Below are 26,317 nucleotides of genomic sequence, written 5' to 3' on the forward strand. Positions count from 1 at the left end.
TGCCAACTTCCTATTTTGTTTATCCTCAACATGTACCATACAAGCACTATACATATGCATTGTTTTCTCATAAATAATGCATATATGTATGAATGTATATGCATGTATATATTTTTTTTATGTATGCTACTCCTAAGTTTCACATTCTTAATCTATTAATTTTCCATATATTAACAATTTAAGAGGGAAATTTGTAAAATGTTAAAAAAAATAATACATTTCATTCTATTTTCTCCCTATAATATTGTTATATATATATTATTTTATATTTTTTTTATTGACAAATGGTATAAATTCTAATAATTATTCAGTGGTCGCTAAGTAACTCTGAAATATTTTTTTTATGTGCTGTACATAATTAAATATTAAGTTCTTAGCCATTTTGTTAGGATATTTTTTTTTTTAATTTTTTTTACTATTATTATCAGATTATTTATACAATATATTTTTTTTATTATAAATATATATAATTAAAATTTTTATTTATGGTAATTAATTTAATTGCATTAAGAAATCATTAATATTTATTCTATTTGAAAAATTATATTTTCTTTTATATAATGCAAAGCGCCAATTATTCGTCTATGCCTCAATTTCAATCCGCTAGGAGTATATGTAATTACTAAAAAATAAAACGATAAAAAAAAATATGCATATATATTTATATGAACGAACAAAAACACGATTTTAAGAAATTATTTTTTCATAATATATAACCAAAGTAAACCATATTTTTTCTTTTTATTTTTTATTATTTCCCAGACAAAAACCCCAAAACAAAGTTTTTTCTTATAAAAAGTTCCTCAGACAAAAATATTTCAATTTCTCTAAATTTTAATATATGGGCAACGACACCAAAAAACGAAAATAAATTTCTCACTGCCTTTATAGTATATTATTCATAAAAAAAAAAAACATAAATTATAAAAAAAATATGTATACATATATATTCTATGTTAAGGTGTAACTCCTTTATGTATTTCTACATATATTAACTTGTATATTAAAAGCTACACACTAATTATTATAGAATGAAGTAATAAATATTATTTATTGTTATTGTCATATATTTTACTTATTTTCCATTTATTTTTATTCAGGAAAATGATTATGTAATTTTAGTATTTTCTGTCAATGAGAGTTCTAAATTTTGTGGTTATGCTATTATGAGATCAAAGTAATATAATTTTTTTTTTTACCATTTAATTTTCTATCTTTTCATAAATTTATATTGTTTATTAAATGTGCAGTATTATTTTTCTATAAATATGCATATAATAATGTCATTCCCTCATATATTTATATATACATATATATATTTTTTTAAATAGACCAGGTGAATCGAAAAATAGTAATGTATATTTTTATTATGATGATAAAATATTTCGGGGCAAGAATTTTGATATTCAATGGATTAGAATGTAAACAAATATTACCTGAATTGATAAACCCACATGTGTGAATAATAATATTTGTATATATCCTACATATTGTTGATACTTCCTTTTTCAACTTCATAGAGTAGATGTTTTTTTTCATGAAGTAACACACTTAAAGAATAGTCTTAATGACAATAAGTTAATTAAAGTAGGCAGAGATGGTCAGGTAATATTAATTTATGTCTTATTATTATATATTCCTACAAATTATATGACCATGTAATGTAATTATTGTAAAGCTATTTACATATATATATATATATATGAAATTATATGTGTGCATTTAATTTTTTTTCAGGAAATTGAACAAATGGCTGGAATGAAACTATGCGATATTTTTGAAGCCAAATTCGAACGAATGCCCACATTTCTGTAATTTAATAAAAGTTTTATATCCATATACTTAAATGCACACATATATGTATATTGAATTTTACACTTTAATTATTTATTATATTTTTTTTTTCATATAGAAACTTTAATAAAATTCCTCAAGCTCCAAAAATAATTGACACAAGTTCCAACCTAATGATAGGCATTCCGAATATTGAAGATAAAAAAGATAAAATAAAATTATATCCAATAAATAATGATTTAAATATGAATTATAATACTTTTCGTAAATTATATGAAGAATCAAAATATAATTTAACTAATATATATAATCCAGCATTGCATATATTTCCTATCGATTTAACAAATATGAATTATGACGATTATATTGATTTGTATGAAAAGTCTTTACCCGTTTGGAAACAAAAAATGAAAGAACTGCAATTAAATTATAATTATATTAAACAGTAAAGAAAAAATAAATTAAAAAAAATATCAATAATCACTGCCCTTACATATTATTAAGAAATCTATATATACACACATATATATATCCTTATAGTGCGTAATGCTTTCATCCCCTATATAATATATTTATGAAAAACATACAATATGAATTTTATCAAAATTGTTTTCTTAATTTATTTTTACTTTTTTCAATTTAGCATAGAATAATTTTTTTTAAGTGTAATTATATTTTTTTTATTTTGCATTTATATTATGCAAACATTTTTTAGTATTTCCATTTTTTCATATTTTAATAATATTATTAATGTTTATAATTTATGAATGGTTCTTCACACATTTGTATACAAATGCATATTTTCCAATAAAAAAAATTACACTACACTATCATTGTAGTTGTATTGGTTTCGATAAAAAAATATGTAATTTTAATAAGGTCTAAAAAAGTGAGTTTAATTTTAAAAAAAGTTTAAAAGAATAATTTCAAAAAATATAATTATGAACACAAAATAATAATTTTTTTTTATAAAATACTAGCTAGCCATTTGTAGCTTTTTTGATCAATGATCATAATTTTGGAGTTAATTTGATTAAGCATACTTTCTTGTAAATTTTGCATAAAAATATCACAGAATAAACATTTTTCATTATTTATAAATAATATACTTTTAGAAGGAATGTAAATATCAAATATAAATGGACTGTCTTTTAATGCAACATTTGTTAAAAAATTAATATTTTTTTTTTTTAAATATTCAATAATGTTATATTTAATAGTATTATTGCGCGAAGCATCTATATAATTATTATTTTCTATTTGATTATTTTTTTTTTTAATACTGCTTATTAGGTAATTATAAAAATAAGAAACATTTTTATATTTTGATAAAATTAAATCAAATATATACAAATTCTTAATTTTAAAAACATAAATAATCTGAAGTAATAAAAAATACCAAAATGGATCTACATTATTATTTAATAAAATGCTTTTATTTACTTCATTAAGAATTTTATAAATATCATTAAAATAGTCTTTTTTAGAAAATACCATAAGGAAAAAAAAATAGCTGATAAAAAATTCTAAATTATTATATGCGCTAAATGAATTCTTAATATTGGTAATAATTATTTCTATATTTTGTCGTTCACTATTATTATCAATTAGTATATTTTGTTCAGTTTCTTTCCCATTTTCTTTTTCAACCATAGTACATAAATTAACAATCTCATGAGGTTCAAAATATTTTTTTGTTGTTAAAAAATTCAGGTAACAATGGTAATCCTTCTTATTATCAAAACGGTGTGTATTTATATATTTTTCATATATTATGTTAATATAGTAAAATTCAAACATGTTCATAATATTATATTTACTATAACAGTAATTGGAGATGCTTACATATGGGTTATAATCAGAAATATCAGTATTATTGCAACTGTTAAAATGTGCAATTTCATCCATTTTTTTATTATTATTATTGTTGTTTTTGTTGTTGTTCATATATAAATAACTGCGAATGGTAAAAAAATCATTACAACTAACAATAGTTGCATCATTTTCTTTGTTCGAACTAGCCATTTGAAGAGAATTGTTTTCACACACAAATTTAATGAAAATATTTTTCTTATTATGTTTAAAATAATTGTTAAAGGAAAATAAAAAGCAACTTTTAAATATGTCTACTATATCTTCACTATTAAATGAATACAAAATTAAGTTTATTATATTTTTAATGTCGAGCATTTGTTTTTTTTTCCCAAAACCACCTGCATTATTATTATATTTGTTGAAATTATTTTTGTGATATTTTTCTTCTATGGGATTCGGAATATCTATATTATGATTTGCATCGTGACTAGCCATAATATTATTATCATTAATCTGATTATTTATTTGGTCCAATATTATAGTTTTAATTTGAGTAATACAAGTATTTATTATATAATTTTTGTTTTTATTAAAATAATTTTCTGAAAAAATATATTCTCGTCTTTCTTTTTTATTTATTTGATTATAAAATAAGTTTTTAAAAATCCGATAAAACAAAAGGTAATGATATATAGACATCGGAATAAATTTATTTTGAAATATTAAAAAAAAAAAATTTATAAAATAATATTTTTTTATTTCAAAATATACAAAATTATCAAGAATAATCATAAGTAACAATTCAGTAAAATTTTTTATCATATTATATTCAATCATATATTTTTCTTGGTATTTTTTTAACACTATTGGATCGATTTCTTTTTTTACAATAAATAAATTTATATAGTGTGCATTATATTCTTCTGAATAATTATAGTTTTTATTTATTTCAGTTTCGTTATCCCCTAATAATGAATTTTGTTCAAAAGTTGTATCTGTTTTCTTTTTTATTTCCATATATTTGTTATTGAAATATTTCCTATTTCCTATTTCATTAATTTCTATTCCCTTTTCACATTCTTTGCTATCTACATTTTCAACTTTATTTATGTTTGAAAAATTTAAAGAGTTATTTTTCATTTTATCGTTATATTCGTTATTTGATATTGTATTATTATAGAACATGTTGTTCATATTTTTTTTACCGCTCAAATTATAATAATACAGATTATCGTTAAAAAAATTGTTTATACATTCAAACATCTGTAAGTTGTTATTACCTTTTTGTATTGCATCAAAAATGTTACATAAGAATACATAAAATAATTTTGTCAATTGTTTAACAATCATGATAATAATATTTATATCATAGTATTTGTCAAAATATTTCATTTTATTTATTTCATGTTTTTCTATAATTGTTCTATAACTTAAATATTCAAAAATTTTTAAATAATTTTGTTTGAACAAGTTTAATTGGAAATCTTCCAAATGAAACATGTTAAATAAATTATTTATATTTCTTGAAAAATTGTTTTTTTCATTTTCCAAAAAGTGAGAATAATTATTATCATTACTTTTGAAATTTTCTTGATTTATTTGATTACCTAAGTTAGTTGTATTGTTATTTTTTGATATTTGAAAATGTAAAAAATCGAAAACGTCCTCTTTAATTATTTGATAAATTAGTTGTCTATTCTTCAAATATGACATCTTATCATTAGAGTTGTTAATCATAGTTTCATTTTTTTTAAAATCAAAAATAGAAGTTAATATAACATCATAGTCATGGCTATTTAACTGAATATCTCGATTTTCTAGTCTTATATTATTCGATTTACAAAAATTATATTGTCTTAAAGTAAACAAAACCATAATTATATCATTTAAAGATCCGGTGTTAATTATTTTAATTATTATTGTTTTTATAAGTTGTTCAAATCCATTTATTAAAGATTTATTTTGATGTAAATAAAAGAATAATTTTGCTAATATTTTTTTTAAAATTTTAGTATTAAATGTGATAAAATTTAATTTATATATGTTTAATATATATTTTTGTAGAAAATAATTATGACAAAATAAATCAGTATAATATGTTATTTTATCAGCAAAATGGAAATTATTTATATATTTTTTTTCAAATAAATATTTTTTAAAAAATACATTTGACACAGTAACAAATAATGGATTATCATATAGTTTTAACAATTTAACTTGCTTTAAATATGCTAAATAATTTTCTTCGTCTATATATGTTATTTTATTTTTTAATTCTTCCATTAATAAATATATATATTTATCCTTAAATAAATTACTTATAAAATTATTAAAAATTATATCTACATTTATTTTTTCTTTATTTAATAAAATATTTTTAAATATTTCTTTTACACACAAATTATGAATATTACTATATATCATTAATTCACTTTTAGATACTTTTATTATTTTTTTTTTTTTTTCAATCTTTTTATTATCTATATATTTATTAATTACACTTCCATTATTATAAATATCATCTATACCTTTATTGTCACATTCTCCTAAATCTTTGAAAACTCCCACATCATCACAATTATTTATTACGTCCTCTTTAACACATTTCTCTATTTCGTTCACTTTTGTATTTACAGTTTTATTTGCCATAAAAACTGATCCATTATCCTGTCCATTTTCTTTATTTTCTGAACAGGAACTAATCTGTTTATCATTCTCAATCGAATTGGTATTATCCTCATTATTTATTACCTCTATATCGTCAAAACTGGTAAATACAAAATATTCTTTTTCGTTTTTATTTATTCTAAATATATTATTGATAAACATATTCATTTCATTTTCTATTTTGTTTGGCATATTATTTAGAAAAATATTATTATTGTGGTTGTTTTGTTCATATCCTTTATTATTCTCGTATTTATAACTTATCTTATTCCTCGAATTTCGGTTTTGTATTCGATTTGAAAAATCTGAATTTTCATACTTTTTTTTATCAATTATGGCCACATTGTTTTTCTTGTCTATATCATCTTTATGTTTAATAGCATTATGCAGATATAAATGTTTCAAATAAATATTAACATATCGAATTAAAAGCATTAATTGTTCTGTTTCAAATAAATGTCTATATATTTCTATACACTTGTTAACTTTATTTAATGAATTATTCATGTTTAAATAAAATAAATGAAAATAAAATAAATACTTAATATTATTAATAGGATATTTTTTACTATAATATATATATTTATCAAATAACAAAAACATGGGCTTATAACTTTCTGAATTTTTTTGATAATTATATAATACATATAACATTTTTATAACATCATTCATATCTTCATTTATAATTTTATCACATTCTTTAAAATTATTTTCATTACATTTTATTAGTTTGTTATTTATTTTGTCAAGTAATATCTTCACTTCACCATCAAATCCTATTCGAAATGCAAAGAAAATGAAAAATAAGTATGCAATTAAAAAGTTAAGTTAGAAACAATATATCACTAATATATACGTGATTAAACACGATAGCCATACACAATAACTTACCAATATAGTATAGGAATATTATTTGCCTACATATCAAAGAATCATAGGATATACTATTTTTCTTAATAATCGATTTCAATCTTAAGTAACACTTTTCTATTTTAAGTTTATTTAAAAAATTTTCCCATACTTCTCTTTCATTCATTCTAGACGGAATTGAATAATATATATTTCTTAACAATGACAAATAATCTTTTTTCCTTATCAATTCATTTTCACTGTTTTCATAATTGTTAATATATGTTTTTATTTTTTTTAATTTGTCTGGTAATTTGGAACTAAGGATGTGTATTCCTCTAGTTAGCTACAAAAAAATTGAATTTATTTATGTTAAATTTAAATACACAATTTATCCAATATATAAACTCTCATTCATAAATGGTTAGCTAGAACTTTATCATGTTTTTTTTTTTTTTTTTTGCAAATTTCTAACCTGAAGCCTTATTAATTTTTTCATCATCACATATTTAGAAAAATATAGGATTGGCTTTCCTGAATAAAATCACATCATTACACAACCCCATCTCTTCTATTCAATTTATTACAAAAAAATATACTTCATAGATAGGTGGCTTGTTTTTATATTTAAAATAAAATATATAGTTGTCAATATAACTACTATGCAATTGCTATTTTGTTTTTTTGCATAATCTTATATTTATTCAAATTGGCATTTTAAATCGTGATACATAATCTTTGGAATATGCAAGCTATAAACTAAAAATATTCTATGCTCAAACATAGGACTCATATATATCACAAGTATGTGTTAACTTGTACAAATTAATTAACACATATTTAAGGCTTATAACTTCACTAAATCTATATAATATATTATCAAACCGTCGCATTCACAAAAACATACAAATTATAAACTGGAAACAAAACTAAAGGGAAAAGAAGGACTTTTCAAAAAAAAATTAATTTATTCTCATCTTTTGTATATAGGATTATATTTTCTTGCAATACATATAATATTACGTTTCTTTTTTTATTTTTACCTAATATTTAATAAAAAATGTACAATCTTTTTCATTTTTGTTTATTGCACACGTGCATTTGTTTTTATTATTAGCAATATAATATTTTTTTTATTTTTATATAATTTTTATTTCATTCTGTTTTTTTTTCATTTTTCAAAGTTCATGGAAATATTATCAAGAGTTTTTTTTTTATGGTGCGATGGAGTAAGTTAAAAAATTGAGAATAATAAAAAAGTGGGCAGGGGAAAATGATGTAACTATAAGATGATAAAACATAATTTGTTTATATATAATAAAAACAATATACTTAATAAAAAGAAAAATGCATTGTCATTTTTTACTTATTATATTTTTATACTTATTATATCTGAGAGAACTCACAGTGGGATATGTTACACATAACATAGTGAAATCAAACTCTACATTATATGCAGTGAAAAAAAAAAAAAAAAAATCGTCCAAGTACATTGATATTACCGTAAGCAGTGATAATGAAATAGGAACAAAAGGTTTATTATTGAAAAAAATATTAAAGTGTGTGTACATTATTTTTTTTAAATAATTCATAGGATTGTGTATTCATACATATTATTACAATCACATACAATTGTCGTAAATATATATATTTAAATGTATGATCTTATATATACATACACATATATGTATTGTCTTGCTCAATTTTTAAAACACTAATAGGCGAAATAAAAAAAGTAAAATTATCCCATGCTTTTAATTATATTATACCCCAAAAACTAGGGTATAGAAGCACCATTAATGAATTAGTGGACAAAGAAAAAAATGAAAACACGCTTAGATATATAGATGATATAACCAAGAGTTTTATATGGGACTATAAAAAGAAGTTAAATGACTTAATTGTTCCTTTTGAGTTTAAGAAAAACGAAAATATTCTTGTTACCCAGGATAATTTATTAGATTATGTAATAACATTACCTCAATTATAAAATAAATAATTGAATGAATATATATATATATGTGTATAATAAATGCGTGTTATTTTTCACATCCCTTTGCAGCTTCTTCGCAGAGGAATTATTAGAGAAAATGACGATGTGTACCAAAAAATAAAAAGCAAAAAAATAAAATTTTCAAATTTTGGGGCCTACCCCTTAAAATATGCATTTCTGGATAATATTAGCATAAATATTACTGTACAAATAATTGAAAGCAAGTAAACTTAGATATTTATTTAATTTTGTTATTCCTATATACAAAGTAAATTGAAGAGTAAATAATTCCTCATTTATTGGCATACATTTATAAATATATTACACTTAAAATAATAAATCTGAAGAAAATACCTTTCTATTTTTTTTGTCAAAACATGTGTGTATATGCATGTGCTAACCTTTTATAGATAAATACATTTGGAAATTTATAAAACGCTATTTAAAAATATCTAATATTATCATAAAATTATTTCATATATATGAATGAATAGCCATCAAATAAATATATTATGAACATGTTTTTGAATTATGTTTAATGTAAAACATTTTTCTAATTCATATTACTTTTAAAATATCAATAATTAATAATTTGCATATATGAATATTTCTCCCTTTTTTATAACAAATGTTTTGTCGGATTTTTTTTAAGTGCTTTTCCCATTTTTCTTAAAAAAAATTAATTCACACAACAGCAAGCTTTTATTTGGTTATATTTAAGCACCATATTTGCCTATAACAGTTATTTTAAAAAAATATGCATGCTATATCTTTTTTTTTGTAGATTTCTTTCGCTAAAAAAATCGTTTAAATTAAACAATTGTGGTTGTGGTTAAAAAGAGATGAAAATACATTCTTTATATATAATATATTTATAGATATTTTGTAAAAATATCTGTAGTATTTATTTATTTACTAGTGTTTATATCGAATAAAATGTCTTGAAATATCATTAGGCATTTTGATGATGCTTCCTAATTTATTAACAAGTAATATATTTTTGTTTATTTTTTTTTTTTATAATTTTTAATAAAAAGTTAGCTATAATTATTCTAGCTATTTTTTTTTTTATTTCAAGCTAAGTATTTTTAAGCTTTAAACATATAAATGGTTTGTCTATATTAAAATATCATTACACAAGAAAATATTTTTAAATAAGAATTATTTTTAATTTATTTTCTTTGTACTAATAACTAGTTAAATTATTTTACATATACTTTTTTTATAAATATTATTAAGACATTTAAATGATTGACCGCTTGAAAGTTGTATGTAAAGGCGTTGTTTTCTCTTTTTTATTTTATTTGTATTATATTTTTTTTCATTTGCACTTTGAAAGTAATTAAGTTTTTCCATTTATATTTTTTTAATGTTAAATTTGTTCGTGTTTTTTCTTGTTTTTTTTATTATTTTTTCAAATTTCCTTAAAAAAGCAAAAAGGAATAATCAGCAATTTTCGGTATTTATATAGGGGAAGTAACCTAATTTGCTGAATATACTTTTTTTCAACTATGTGATTTACCAATGATTTATTTTTTAAATAACAATTTTTTACAGTAAAATATGATACCTATTTATTTATAATATGAAGGTACATATTATACGTTTCTTGTGTGCATACATATAGGCATAACTATGTATATCCATATATATATATAAGCTTAGGGAACTAATTTGTTTAGGTTGTCTATTTTTTAAAGAAAATGCATAAATAGACAAAAACAATTAATTTTTTCAATTTGTCAAATACATTCAAATATATTATTTCGAGCACGATTTAATCTTTTATGCATTTGTTTATTTTGCTAATAGTATTTTTTTGTGGTTATCTACGTCCCCTTATGTAGATATAAGATAAATTTATATTTCGTTATCAATATATATATTCATTTAATTTTTTAAATATACTCATTTATTTTTTAAAATTTGTTCATTTACTTCTTTAAATTTGTCCACTTGCCTTTTTAAATATATACTTTTATTTTTTATTTTGGAAATAGTTTAATACGTAAAAATGAATCAATTATGTGTAGAAAGAAACCTAAGCATATCTACTGCTTATATAAAGAGCAAGCCAAAGAAATATATAGAAAGAATCAAAAAGAAAAAGAGTTCCAACAAATCGATAAAAAGTCAGCATAAATTTGAAGGGAGTAAAATAGCAAATAAGAATAACGAACTAAAGGATATAAAATCAAAAGACCCCAAACATTACGAAAACCATATTAATAAAAATACAAAACATAAAGACATCCTTTTAAAATCGAAAAGAAGCGACAATTTTAAGTTTTCTAGAAGAGGATTTATTTTAAGCTTTACTGGAAATTTAGAAGATTTTTATAATTTATCAGAAGAACCACTAGGAAAGGGGACATATGGCTGTGTATATAAAGCAACGGATAAACTGTTAAAAATCCAAAGAGCTGTTAAAGTTGTATCAAAAAAAAAATTAAAAAATATACCAAGATTTAGACAAGAAATTGATATAATGAAAAATTTAGATCATCCTAATGTCATAAAATTACTAGAAACATTTGAAGATGAAGAACAAATCTATTTAATAATGGACTTATGTACAGGAGGAGAATTATTTGATAAAATAATAAAAAAAGGTTCTTTTGTAGAAATGTATGCCTCTTTTATAATGAAGCAAATATTTTCTGTACTAAATTATTTACACATTAGAAACATATGTCATAGAGATATAAAGCCTGAAAATTTTTTATTTTATGACAAATCCACAGAATCGTTAATTAAAATCATCGACTTTGGTTTAGCTGCATATTTTAATGACATTGATTACGAGATGAAAACAAAAGCTGGAACTCCTTATTATGTTGCCCCTCAAGTTTTAACGGGGTGTTATGATTACAAATGTGATTTATGGTCAGCAGGTGTATTGTTTTATATTATTCTTTGTGGTTACCCCCCTTTTTATGGGGAAAGTGACCATGAGATATTGAGCATGGTGAGTGTAAACATATATACAGAGAAAAGAGAGGCGACTAAAAAAAAGTGCCCATTTTATTATGTTTCACAATTTTGTTTCGTTTGTTATGTGCTTTGTTTTTATCCATGAATAAATGCGTAATATGCATATATATATACATACATATGAATGTTTCCTTTTAGGTGAAAAAGGGGAAATATAATTTTAAAGGAAAAGAGTGGAATAATATCTCAGAAGAGGCTAAGGATTTAATTAAGCGATGTCTCACTATCGACTCAGGGAAAAGAATAAATGCAAGTGAAGCTTTAAAACATCCATGGTTTAAAAAAAAAAAAGGATCGTTTAATTTAGATGTCAAAATGGATATACATGTATTGGAAAATTTTAAGAATTATGCTTTATTATTAAAACTTCAAAAATTAGCTATGACAATAATAGCACAACAAAGTAATGACTACGATTTGCAACAACTAAAGACAGTATTTTTATATTTAGATGAAGATGGAAAAGGAAATATAACAAAAAATCAATTGAAAAAAGGTTTGGAAAATAGTGGATTGAAGCTTCCTCAAAATTTTGATGTATTACTTGATCAAATAGATAGTGATGGTAGTGGTAGAATAGATTATACTGAATTTTTAGCGGCAGCATTAGACAGAAAGCATTTATCAAAGGTAGGATCTTTTTGTGCTTTAACAAACTTAATTTTGCATATATATTTGAAATATTATTATCGTATTTTATGTTTTTTTATAGAAACTGATATATTGCGCCTTTAGGGTATTTGATGTAGACAATGATGGGGAAATTACAACAGCAGAATTAGCACATGTAACCTTTTTGTTATTTTATTTTTCTTTTTACATCATGACAATGATTTTCCATGCTTGCAAATTTGCACGAAAGATATCGACCTGAATGCATGATATATATATGATTTATTTTTTAATTCCTTTTAGATACTTTATAATGGCAACAAGAAAGGAAGCATAACTCAAAAAGATGTTAATCAAGTTAAAAAAATGATTCAAGAAGTTGACAAGAACAATGATGGAAAGGTAATAATAATGGTAGCATGTAATTAAGAGAGCGTTTTTTTTGTCTGCTCATTTTTATCGCTCATTTTTTATTTGTTCCCTTTTTTAATTCAGATCGACTTTTATGAGTTTTGCGAAATGATGAAACTAAAGTATTAAATGGAACTATTGATTAAAGAATTATAATATACAGGAACATATGATTATTTATTGGTTTTTTGTAAACCTATAGTGTTGTAGACTCTTGTTTTAATGAGGCTTATTTATTTTTTCGTTTTTATAATTTAATATGTTTTTATTTAGTTTTAAAATTTATTACATTTATAGATTTTTTTAAGTTATTACATTTATCATGGGTAAATGAATAGCTTCGATTTTGTTAAAAGAAATTTAATGATAACTGTGAGAAATATAATTTAATAAAATAGTGAGTCACTAATATATGAAATTAAAACAAAAAAACAAATAAGGATAAGATAAAACCTATTTATTGTATTATTATTATACACCTTAAACAATATATATATTTACACATAAAAATATATGATAATAAATCTATGGTTTGATTTCGATGTATTGGAAATTTGTTTATAAGAAAAATATAATAAATAAAAGACCCTACCCCCAAGTTTTAAGAGGTATAATAATATTTCTATAATATTAAAAACATGACATCATTTTATTTAATTAATATATTTTTGAACTATAGAACATGTTTGCATTAATTTTTAAAAATAATAAATTTTCCAAAGAATAATGACTAAATTAATAATTAAACCAGGTCATATAATAATACAACTTGAAAAAAAATTTTTTTTTTTGTATATTATATATTCCTTATTTAATGCATATAAAATTGCATTTGTGATCTTTAGATTACAATAAGATTATATCTTACATGATATATTAATAAAATAAAATATTATATATGTACTTAATATGAATTATTTTTTATTTCAATTCCATGAGAGTTTATACCATCACTTGTATGTACATTTTGTTAATTAAAAAAAATATATATAATAATAATTATAATAAAACAATAAAACAGTATATAGTTGATAAAACCATTCAATAGTTATTTTTAATTAATTTTATATTTTTTTTTATTCCCTTTTTCCATTTTCTATATATATATATATGTATTTATTTATTTATTTATTTTATTATATGTAACGAAGAAAAACCATAGAGGGACCAAGGGATAATGCATTATATATATAGCATATAACGAACGACAGCAAAAAAAAAATTAATAATTTTTTTTTTTTTAATTTTACTGTAAAAATTCGTTTTTTTTTTAATTTGAAAATATATAGAAAAAAACTTGTGCTTTTATATATTTTTTTATATCTTAATTTATATGTTGTGATTAATATTAAGAATATAAAAAATGCGTATATTAAACAATTTAAAAAAAAAATATAAAAATTAAGTCAGGGGCTAAAGGGGTATATATAAAGTTATATATATTTGAAGTATACATATATATATATTTATATGTATGTAGGAATTAAATATATAATTGGTATAAAGACGTTATATATTCATAGTAAAATTAACAAAATATGAAATAAATAGTGTAAAGAGCTAACTTTCCCTGATTAGCAACTATATAGGGTGTGTTTTTATAAATTTTAAATAAATATAGTATTATATGCATACAACACACATATATATATATATATATATATATGTATGTATCGACATATTTGTTGTTTGTTATTAAATTAATTTTGTTTTTGTGAGTAAATACATAAGGCGTAGTTATAACCTTTGTCTACACTCAATTTAATATTAATTTATAGTTAAAAAAAAAACAGTAAATAATAATGACGTCATGGGCACTATACATAATAAAAGCTATTTAGATATATTGAAATACTACAGTAAAGATGAAATCAGAAAAAGAGATAACGATGTTTGCTTTAATAATGAAGACAATAAAGAAAATAAAAAATTATTTACACCAAATAATAATGCACTAAAGTTAAATGAAAATGAATTTTTCTCACTACTTTTGAAAGATGAAATTAAACAAAAACATAAAAATTGCTCAGATATGCAATATAATAAAAATATAAACAATAATAATGAAAATAATTTATATGGAATATATATTAATCAGTTTGATGGTTGTAAACTAGCAAATAAACTAAAAAAAGAGCATACAAAAAAAAAAAAATATATGAAAAAAGAGCATTCATTTATTAATAAGAAATATATAAAATTAGAAAATTATTTTTTAAATAACAAAAATCCCAAATTTTGTACTATTTGCTTTCATAATAATAATATAGAATATCTTGAAAAATGCAAAGGATGTTCTTTATATTTTCATGTACATTGTTATAAGACATTTTGTGATCATTTTAATTTAGACAGATTTCTATGTGATGTTTGTATAGAAACTAATTATTATACTAATAAAAATCGAAACAATTACCTATCCATTTTAGGGGATAAAAAAAAATACAATTTTTCATATCCTATAATATATGATTCGGATAATAGTGAAAATGATGAATTATACAATGGACATGATGATGTATATGTAGCTAATTTCTTTGGAAAAATAAATAATTTAAATTTTCAAAATGATGAAGATAAAAAAACACAAATAAAAAAACATAAAAAATTATATACTAAATATTTGAGTGATCATGAACTATGCGATTCAAACAAATATATGATAAAAGTAAAAGAAAGCTATTTTTTAAAAAAAAAAAATAAGAAAAAAGATGAATTCCCTTCAGTTTGTAACAAGTCAAATAGAATTACCTATAATGAGAAAGAAAATTGTGAGGGAATTGATAGTGATTGCTATAGTGATGTATATTATTCTGATTCCCAATTTGATAGAAATATTTTAAATTTTTTTGGAATTTATAATAATTCATTTTCCACAAACCATTCCTCAATAATCCGAAATAATAAAGATATAATAAAAAGATTAAAAGAAAGTCAAAAAATGATTTCTAACATGTTTCCTGAAAAAATAATAAAACAAAATAAAAATAATAAGAGTAATTATATCCATTATATTCAATATAAAATGAGACGAAAAATACGTCGTGAAATTCGGAAAGAAATTAAAGAATTTAATAAGTGCAAAACTGATAATATTAGTGAATTGGGTGGTGAATATAATAACAAAGTTAATGATTATTGGAAAGTGAATATTGTATGTGATATATGTAACAAATCAAACAATGATGTAATAATGAAAAAAGGAAAAAATAATAAATGGTTCCATATATGTTGTTTATATTATAATAATATAACAAAGAATAATTCAATTGCTGAAATTTATTTTGAATATTTTTTTTTTAATTATTATAATGAAGATTATTTTGTCAATCTATATGGGAGAATAAAAACAATAAATGAAATAATAATAAAAAAAATAAAAGAACAATTACTAAATAAATATAATATATTAATACATAGCCACTCATTTAACTTCTTGTTAAATCCATATTATTATAATTTAACTCTTAAACAAATTAAAAATATAATTTATTATAATTTTATTTTAAAGAAAAACTTTATATATCAGACAAGTGTGAATAATAATACAATCCCTTATTTAAGGTTGAAACATGAAAAAAATGAGAATGTAATATCATGTAGACATAATAACATCGTCCATCTTAAAAATTTATCATCTCAAAATATTTATAATTTAAAAAATGAAAAACAAATAAAAGAATCTTATAATTATGTATTTATAACTACTGATAAAAGTTCTACAGAAAGTGCAAATGAAACTTGTAGTTATAATAGTGAAAATGAAAATAATGAGAATTGTCAATTAAATCAAGGAAGTTACATTATTAATAATAAAAAAATAGAAATAAAAAATTCAGAAATTGGAGAGAACTACGAAGAAATATATGAAGAAGAATTAATTGATAAAAATGAATCTAAAAAAGACAATGATTCTATGTATTGTATAGATACAAATAATTGTACTATAATAAACGATGGAAGTTATTTTTGTGAAGATGTGTTAAATATAATAAATAACTTTAAAAAAAGTGAATTTAATGATAACATGGTTAAACAAAGTGAATATAATAACATGTTTAAAGATATTGAAAAACTTATATATAAACGAGATTTTTTAAATTTAAATATAATAAAAATAATCAAAGAAAAAATAATTGAATCTATAAAAATTAACAATTCTAAAATTTGTATATTTTGTAAAAAAAGTGCAGGAATTAAAACAAAATGTATGTATCCTTCATGTTTTGAATATTTTCATATATATTGTTATTTTAAAAATTTTTTCAATTCTTATAAAAAAAAAAAACAATTGAATTATTTTAAGAGAGATCTCAAAGTGTTTACTACTATAATGAAAAAACTTAACAAATCTGAAACAAAAAAAGGGGAAAAAAAAGGAAACAAAAAAAGAATGTGTAACTCATTAAAAAAAAATATTGAAATTCTTCAAAACGATGAAAGTAATGGGATTTTGGAAGCTACTAATTATGTAGACAAAGAAAGTCAAGATATATATCTTTGTGAAAAAAAAACAAAAAAACGACGCAATGAATCGAATTTAATAAATAAAGGTGAACCTGTAGATGTTAAAAATGATTCTAAAAAAAACGAATATATTGATTGTAATAATAAACATGTTAGAAAAATTAGAAAAAAAGTAGAAGTAACTCAAAATAATGGAGATGGAAATAACACAAATAAATGTATAGATAACCCAAACAATTATAATTATGGAAAAATAAATCACAATATCGAAAATAAAACAGTGGAAAAAAATGATAATATAGATACATCAAAATTAAAAAATATAATTAACAAAAATGGAATAAATGAATATTTTACATATGATATAAAACTTAAAAAAAATCAAAAAGATGAGAAGTTACATATTTTAGAAAATGGTGATGAAAATATTCTAAAAAAACAAAAAGGGGTAACTATACCTATAGCATATAATAATACAAATGTTAATATAATTAAAAATAATGAAATATATAATAATTTAATTGGAATAAACATGAAAAAGACTGGAAATATATTTATTCCAAATAATTCTGGAACTATAAAAGGAATTCCATCATTACATGATAGACATTTTGATAAAATAGAAAATATGTTTTCTTCAAATAATAAAATAATGCTAATAAATGAAGGAATTTTAAATAATGATAAAAACATTGGATCTATAAAAATTAATCAATCACAAATTTTAAATGATCCAGATAAAATATATTTAGGAAAAAATATAATGATGGTATATTCTTCCCAAAATATAAAAAATCGAGAAAAACAAGACCTTAATTTAAAAGGCAATAATTCAAAACATTTATGTCATAAAATAAAAAAAAGTAATAATATAATTAGAAATAATTTGTCTATTATTGATTATAATAAATATATAAATCGAGAAAAACCAGAAGTAGGTGGAGTAACAACATTTATACAAAACTATGAAAATCAAGGCCTCGATTTTATTTATCCTAGTATAATAAATAATATGGATCGTGTTAGTCCGATTGAAATTATTAATAAAAATAATCAAAATTTTGAAAATGATAATTTTGATAATATTTCATGTTCATCATCTTTATTATTTTATTCTTCTTCATCAAATGCTTTTTTTTCTAAAACTGAAATTTCGGATAAATCGTCAATAAATTCATTATCACAATTATTATCAAAATCTTACTGTTCAATTTCTTCATCTAATAATTTATCGACAATTCCATCTGTTTCTTCATCTTCTTCATTTTCAATTTGCTCATATTCGTCTTCAGCATTTTCTCCTTCTGTTTATGATACAACATCTAACATTACATCTAGTTATGATTATATTTCTGATATTGATTCAGATCTTTCTTCACATTCTGTTCATTCATTACCATTCCCTTTACCACATAATAAATTAGAAAGACCTATTGATCCCATAAGCAACAAAAATAATGTTTTTAACGAAAGGGGGAAGCAAGAAATGTTAGATGTAAAAGTTGGTGATTCTACAGAAATCAGAACCCAATTAGATGTAAAGAAAGAAAATAAACAAATTCACTCAATTTTTGCTTTCGATTCCGCAGATTATTCTTCTGATTTTTGTGAACATAATCAAATAGATAAATCAATGCATCTACACAAATCAGGACTTAAATATAATAATAAAGAGAATTGGGAAAATATTAACTTAGGATATATTTCATATAGTGATAATGATAATAATCATAAATATTATTATAAGTTTTACAAATATAAGAAGCATTTGTATTATAGTAGACAAAGGAAAAAAGCAAAAGAAAAATCAGAAAAACTGAAAAAGATGAAAAAATTGAAAAATCTGAAAAAATTGATGGGGGCAATGATGGTTATGAAAAAAGAAAAGAAAGTTAAAATGAATGAAAATAGTAAAATAACAATAAAAAAAAAAAAAAAAATTGCAATTGAAGAAATAATAAAAAAAAATAATCTTAATCAATATAAATACAATGATAAAGTAACAAATAAATCGAAAAAAAATAAAAAAGAAAAAAAAAATACATTAGGATTATATATAAAAAATGTTGAAATAGTATATAATAATAATGTTCAATTAAAAAATATAAAACTTATTATGTGTAACAATCATAATAATGAAGAAGATATCGAAACAGTTATGGACATAAAATTAAATACATATAATAATAAAACTGATAATAATGTAAAGAATATATTTTATTATTATTATACAGAATTTATTAAGTCTGTTTTTTTTTCAGATAAATTTTCTCATATTTTTGACAAATGTGAATCTTTTAAAGATTCCAAGATAAAAGAAGCATTGAATACGGATAGTGAAAAAAACGAACAAAACGAAAAAATCGAAAAAAATCAAAAGAAAAACAAAAGACGAATTGATAGTGTTGAAAGTAGTTGGAATATTTTTAAAAATGCAAATGAAGTTGGAAAAAACGCATCCAAGGAAAATATGAATATTAGCAATTTAAATGAAGAAAATATATCTCTTAAAAATAAAAAGCAAAAAACAAAATGTGATAGTACTGATGTATGTTCAGAAGCAAAAGAAAGTGATGGGGAAAACCAAGGTTTAACAAAAGGGAATGAAGCAGCATGCCATTCAGTAAATGAGCAAATAAAAGATATGAATTCATCAACAAGTGAAGAAGTTACATTAATTGGAGAAATATTTGGGGGTAATGAACTTGAGTTAATTAATTCAAATAGTAAAAATAATTTAGAAAAAAGTGACAAAAGTAATGAAAATAATTTATCTTTATTTATAAAATATATTAATAAAATAATTGAAAATATTGAAGCTCGAATTATAATAAAAAATAATGTATGCGAAGGTGTATATTGTTTAAGACAAGAAAATGGATTAAACATTTATCAAAAAATTAGTGATAAAATGAAAAAAAAATGTAAACTAAAAAATATAAAGAAAGAAAAAAATAAAAATGCCAAAGTAAATAGCAAAATCGCAAATATTAATTCTTTTAAAAATATAAACATAAATATAAAAATTAATAATAATAAAACTTATATAAAAAGTGGAAATACCAATAATAATAATAATAATAATTATCCGGTTTGCACTGAGTTAAAAAAAAGAGTAGACATAAATAAATATTCTTATTTATTTTATAGATTGCCATTTTTTATTTTTGGTAACAAATATATTACTGATATAGAGAATTTCAAAACTATATATAATATTAGTGAGTTATTTCAAAATAACAACGAAATTGTAGATTCGAAAAATATTTTAACTGTGGTTGAATTGCTTAAATCTTATTCAAATCATGCATTTTTCAAAAAAAATCCAAATTCATTAAAACGCTCTTTTACAGAGAAAGATGAAAAGACATGGAAAAAAAACCCTCTCGATTTATTGGGAAATTCAGAGGAATTAAATTTTCAAAGCAAAGGTGTTTTGACTGAAATAAATGTAGAATTGAATAATAAAAAAGTAGATATAATTGAAAATAAGGAAGAAATCCATGAAAATGATGGAAATGTAGTTGAAAATGTGGATAAAATTAAAGATAGTGGAAATGGAGAAGATAAGGAAATTGCAACATTATGTTTGTCAAAAGGAAATTCAAATAAAAAAGAAAAAAAAAAAGAAAAAAAAAAAAATCCAAATAACAATATAGAGGAAGAATGGGGGGGTTATAATGAAAATCAAAATTGTGAACAAAATAAAGAAACTCAATATTATGCTAATAAAAGTTTTAATATAATTTTTTGTTTATTTGATAATGGAAGTAATATATATTTATTAATATATGAATCTGATAGTGATAATAGAAAAAAACATGTAAAAAAAAAAAATGAATTTAATAACATTGATTATTATTTTAAAGAAATGTATGAAACACTTCATGAAAATACATATAAAGAAGATGCATACAAAATTTTAAAATCTATTTTTTCAGTAAGCAATAATATAAACAATGATGTGAAAAATATTTTGTATAATACTAGTACAGAAGATAAATGTGAAAATAAAACCGGAGGGGAAATTGAAATTAAATTAAATACTACTAGTTCTAATAAATTAAGCCCAAATAAAATTAATTCAAAAAATATGGCTATAAACAATATGCAATCCAATATAAATAAAACAATTTCAACAAAAAATAATCTAAACAATTATAAAAATAAGGGTAATAATATTCATGATGAAGAAATTAATAGTCATAGAATAAATGAAATAATGTTAAACAAAAAATTATTGCAAAATATTTTATCAAATTTTAAATTTTTTAATATTACAAAAAATAAAGGCTTAAAATTGTCTAGGGTTTTTGAGTTAACATATTATGATTATTTATTTTTAAAAAAACATAAATTTTTTTATTCGAAAAAAGGGGTTAAAATATATGATGGATGTAATAACCCATATAAATTATTGTCTGCTCAAAAATATGTAAATACTGATTTAGATAATTCTAATATTATTTTGAAACAGAATGAAGAATATGACGATTTTAAAAAAAATGATAATATGCTATCTTATAAATTTAAGCAAATTACAAACAAATTTTATTTCAATATTTTTGATCCAAATAATAGTTCCTTCTATTTTCGAGGAATTCCACAAAGAAATGTTAATCCTTATAATTGTCTTATTAGCTTAAATAATATTTCCAACCATTTTAATCTTAAAAATATTGATTCGTATACAAAAAATTCAAAAGATATATTAATACCAAACATGAATTTTATAAAATTAGTTCAAGGAAATTATGATAATTTATTGGAATTGTTTGGAAATAAAAATTTTGAAAATATTTTGAGGGGTAAAAAAATAGATATTTTAAAAAAAAAATACATAAATAGTAATTCTAAAGATAAACAAAATAATAAAAAATGCATATCAAAACAAAGAGATAAAAATAAAAAAAAAAAAAAAAAAAGCTTGATTATAAATGTGGGTGAAAAAGTAACTACTATTACAAATACAGATGATGTTGATAAATTTTCAAATAAAATAAATAACTCAATAAATAAAAGTGAAGAAACAAATTCAAATAAAACAGGAGAATATATTAGCAAAGAAAAACAAATAAAAGATTTAATTAATGAGGATACAAAGAACTTATTAGATGATATTAACTTAAATGGACGAATTGAGCAAGTTATTGATAAATACACTAATTTGGAATATGAAATAAATGCTACTACTGCTGCTAATAATAATAATGATAACAATAATATTATTAACATAAAAAGAAACAACAATAAACGATATATAAACAATGATTCTTCTGCATCGTGTATTAATTCGTTTAGTACTTATGATATTTATAAACTTTTTTTATTCGATAATTGCCAAAATAGTAAAGTACAAGAAGTTAAAGACAATAATGAAAGTTTAGGAAATGATCAAATTGAAAATGGAAAAAATCTTGAATCGTTTATCATAAATAAATCTGAAAATAACAACCAAAACAATAGCATTATTGAAAAGACAGGAAATAAAGATGAAAAAATCGATCAAATTGAAAAGAAAAATATAACGGATTATCTTTTAAATAAATATGCATTAAATTGCTTTAGAAATTATGTTATAAATAAAAAACAAACTGAATTTTTTTATAAAAATATAAAAAGTTTTATAAATTCTTTAGAAAAAAAACAATTATTTTCAGATATAAACAATATATTATCTTTTTGTAATAACGAAAAAAAATATATGAACAAAATTAAATGGGAGTCAATTTTAGAAGATAAAGATAATAATTATTTGAAAAATACTAATTTTAATGGGTTCTATTCTAAATCGAAAGTTTCATATAGTTTTGACGCTGATCATCAATATAATGTTACTAATTATTATGAAAATAATCAAGAAAAATATGGTAATAATATTTATCAACATTTTAATACGACATTTTCATATACTAGTAAGTTCAAAATCTGTAACGAAGAATTTAAAAATAATTCCCCATCTAAAAATGTAAAAAAAAATAATAAATATTTTTTAAATGAAGTTAAAAAAAGTCCAAATAATGAAAAAGATATAAATATTTCACCAAAAAAAATAATCGAGGAATATAAAAACCTGGAAAATTTCAATTATACAATTGATGATAATATGAAAAATATGAAAAAATTATATCATAATATAAATAAAGAAGTAGTAAAAAATAAATTATTACTAGTTAATAAAATAATAGAAGAAAATCATGAATTTAATATATCAGATATGCCTATGTATGTTAATCTTGTTTTCTATAAATATCTATGTGTAAATAATTGGAATCATTTAATACATAGTTTGAAGGAAAGTTTTATAAAGCAAGAAATATTTTTTTTAAGTCAATTAGATGCTAAAAATTCCCAAATTAATGAATTTGATAAGAATGGCAAAGTAAGTAATAGTAGTATCACTTCTCAAAAAAGTTGTCAAAACAATGAAATAAAAAAAACATGCACAAAATCTGTTTCTGATTTTCAACACATAGAACAGCAACGTACACAAGAATGTGATTCTAAAAATATTTCAACTCCAAGTATATCAGATTCTAAAGGAAATGAGAATGTCATATCTGAAACCATAGAAAACAAAGAAAAATTGAGTGATCATAATAAAAGAACAGAAAATGGTAAAGATAATAAAACAGGAAAAGAGGGTGATAAAAAAAGTGATGTATTGTGTAGTGTATGTTTTTACAAAGAAGATAGTAACATAAATATTATGTACAAATGTGCAAATTGTTCTGTGCATGTTCATAAATATTGCTATGGTATTTATCATAAAGGAAAAGTCGAGGATTTTTTATGTGATAAATGTAAATTTAGTAAATATTTGACAAAAATGTATCAAAACGAATTTAATGCAAATAAATCAAATAATTTAAAAAATAAAAAAAATAAAAAAAATTCAAACACCAATTCGAAATATGGATTAAATAATAGTAATATCGATAACACATGTTATGGTACTAATATATTAAGCATCCAGGAATTTAATTATTTTAATAATAAAATAAATAATTTATTTAATAATACAAATAATAATAATAATAATAATAATTCTGAAGTTAAAAATAAAAGCTTATCAAATGGAAATAATAATATTGCTCTTTTTGAAAAAATAATAAAAAGTGTTGAAGATAGTTGTTGTTATATTTGCAAAAAAAATGGTGGAGCTTTAAAAAAAACAACAAATAAACATTTTGTTCATGTTTTTTGTGTTTTATTTTTTATATTAAAAGTTTTTTGTTTGAATGTTTATAATTTGAATTTTTGGGATATAAATAATTTGAAATCCTATGAAAAAGTATGTTTTATATGTAACAAAAAAGGAGCTGTTGTAAAATGTGCATGGAATGGGGAAAATAAAAATCAGAAAACAAAAAGTGTAGACGAGTTGAAAAATGAAAATAAAATAATATCTAATAATTGTGATATGAATAATTTTAAAAAAGATAATTTATTTGACCAATCTAAAAAAAACGAAAATTATTGTGACAAATATTTCCATCCAATGTGTGCATATTTAGAAGGATATCATATAAATGTTGAAATATATGAGGATAAATTTGTAAATGTATATTTTTATGATAATTGTTTTTCTTTATTTCGTTTTATAACACATTGTAACAATCATATTCCTAAAGATTCTTACCAAAACAGAGAATTTGTCAAAGAAAAAAGAACATCATTATATATTAAAAATATCACTAACGAATCTAATTCAAATAATAAAATTAATGAAAAACTCCAAAAAGTTAAAATCAAAAATGAATCTCCAACTAAAATTAATACAAAACCTCATCCTTTACGCCATAATTCACAAAAAAATATTTCCATCCCTTCACCAAATAAAGACGAAGCAACTGGAACCACAATACAAAAAGAGGATAAATAATAATAATTCTCATTACATAAAATATGTATATATATGTGTATGCAATTTCAAATATTTCATTAGTATAAATTAAACGAAATTAAGACATATATTATAAGTGTTTAAAATGTTGTAAAAATTAATTTCACCAAAATTATAATTATAGGCAAGCTTTATTTTTTCTTATTACTTTTTTAAGGCTTAATAATTAACATATATTTTTTTTTAAATAAAATTTAAGATTTTCCTGAATAATTTTTTGTAAATTATTGTAAAATTAAAATTTATTATTTTCTTTTATTAATTATTTTGTCATATATTTTTTTATCGATACTTTTTTATGTTTATACATTTTTTTTATTATAACTATATTATGTTTTTTATTTTTTATTTTTAAAAATAATTTTGTTTCCGTCTCAATTATTACATTTTTATATGATTACACAACTCGAACAAATTAAGAAATAAAATTCGTATCTTATCGATTATGAGATCAAATTAAATCATAGGCACATATGCCTACATAATATCTCCTTATATTTTATGTTTAAGACTTTGCAATGGTAATTGCTTATATAATTTTTATTTATACTGTTTTAAAACGAACGTATAAAATAATGATTATGATAACGAAAGTATAGGTAGGGTAGACAAACAAAACAAGATATAATTATTTATAAAAATTTGAATGTTGGCATATGTTTTAATTTTGTGTGCATGCTAAATTTTAACACAGTGGTTATTTTATGAATAACATTTTTAAGTTCAATTTTTTTTTTTTTTTTTTATTTTGATCTTTTTTCCCTATTTTCCCTATAATACATAATATAGTGTATATCCATAAAATTTGT

General features: G+C 20.7%; 5 protein-coding genes across 5 annotated transcripts; 4 read left to right on the forward strand and 1 right to left on the reverse strand.

The window, feature by feature from the left end:
- Positions 1–560: 560 nt before the first annotated feature.
- Positions 561–2,243, forward strand: PBANKA_0407900 (YTH domain-containing protein, putative; the record flags this gene model as incomplete). The annotated part of the gene is made up of 7 exons (XM_034568114.1): positions 561–615; positions 763–890; positions 1,101–1,177; positions 1,332–1,421; positions 1,521–1,605; positions 1,738–1,811; positions 1,913–2,243. 7 exons carry the CDS (start codon positions 561–563, stop codon positions 2,241–2,243), a joined length of 840 nt encoding a protein of 279 aa, XP_034420136.1.
- A 517-nt stretch (positions 2,244–2,760) lies between these two features.
- Positions 2,761–7,627, reverse strand: PBANKA_0408000 (conserved Plasmodium protein, unknown function; the record flags this gene model as incomplete). The annotated part of the gene is made up of 3 exons (XM_034568115.1): positions 2,761–7,052; positions 7,168–7,471; positions 7,601–7,627. The coding sequence occupies 3 exons, from the start codon at positions 7,625–7,627 to the stop codon at positions 2,761–2,763; spliced, it is 4,623 nt and encodes a 1,540-aa protein (XP_034420137.1).
- An 845-nt stretch (positions 7,628–8,472) lies between these two features.
- On the forward strand, positions 8,473–9,346 carry PBANKA_0408100 (50S ribosomal protein L9, apicoplast, putative; the record flags this gene model as incomplete). The annotated part of the gene is made up of 3 exons (XM_034568117.1): positions 8,473–8,659; positions 8,847–9,091; positions 9,188–9,346. The coding sequence occupies 3 exons, from the start codon at positions 8,473–8,475 to the stop codon at positions 9,344–9,346; spliced, it is 591 nt and encodes a 196-aa protein (XP_034420138.1).
- Positions 9,347–11,132: 1,786 nt separating this feature from the next.
- On the forward strand, positions 11,133–13,264 carry PBANKA_0408200 (calcium-dependent protein kinase 3; the record flags this gene model as incomplete). Its single annotated transcript, XM_034568118.1, has 5 exons — positions 11,133–12,086; positions 12,251–12,742; positions 12,825–12,899; positions 13,028–13,126; positions 13,220–13,264. 5 exons carry the CDS (start codon positions 11,133–11,135, stop codon positions 13,262–13,264), a joined length of 1,665 nt encoding a protein of 554 aa, XP_034420139.1.
- Positions 13,265–14,945: 1,681 nt separating this feature from the next.
- Positions 14,946–25,487, forward strand: PBANKA_0408300 (phd finger protein, putative; the record flags this gene model as incomplete). Its single annotated transcript, XM_034568119.1, has 1 exon — positions 14,946–25,487. The coding sequence occupies one exon, from the start codon at positions 14,946–14,948 to the stop codon at positions 25,485–25,487; it is 10,542 nt and encodes a 3,513-aa protein (XP_034420140.1).
- Between the last annotated feature and the right edge of the window lie 830 nt (positions 25,488–26,317).

The sequence above is a fragment of the Plasmodium berghei genome (assembly GCF_900002375.2).
Source record: "Plasmodium berghei ANKA genome assembly, chromosome: 4".
NCBI classification, from domain to species: domain Eukaryota; phylum Apicomplexa; class Aconoidasida; order Haemosporida; family Plasmodiidae; genus Plasmodium; species Plasmodium berghei.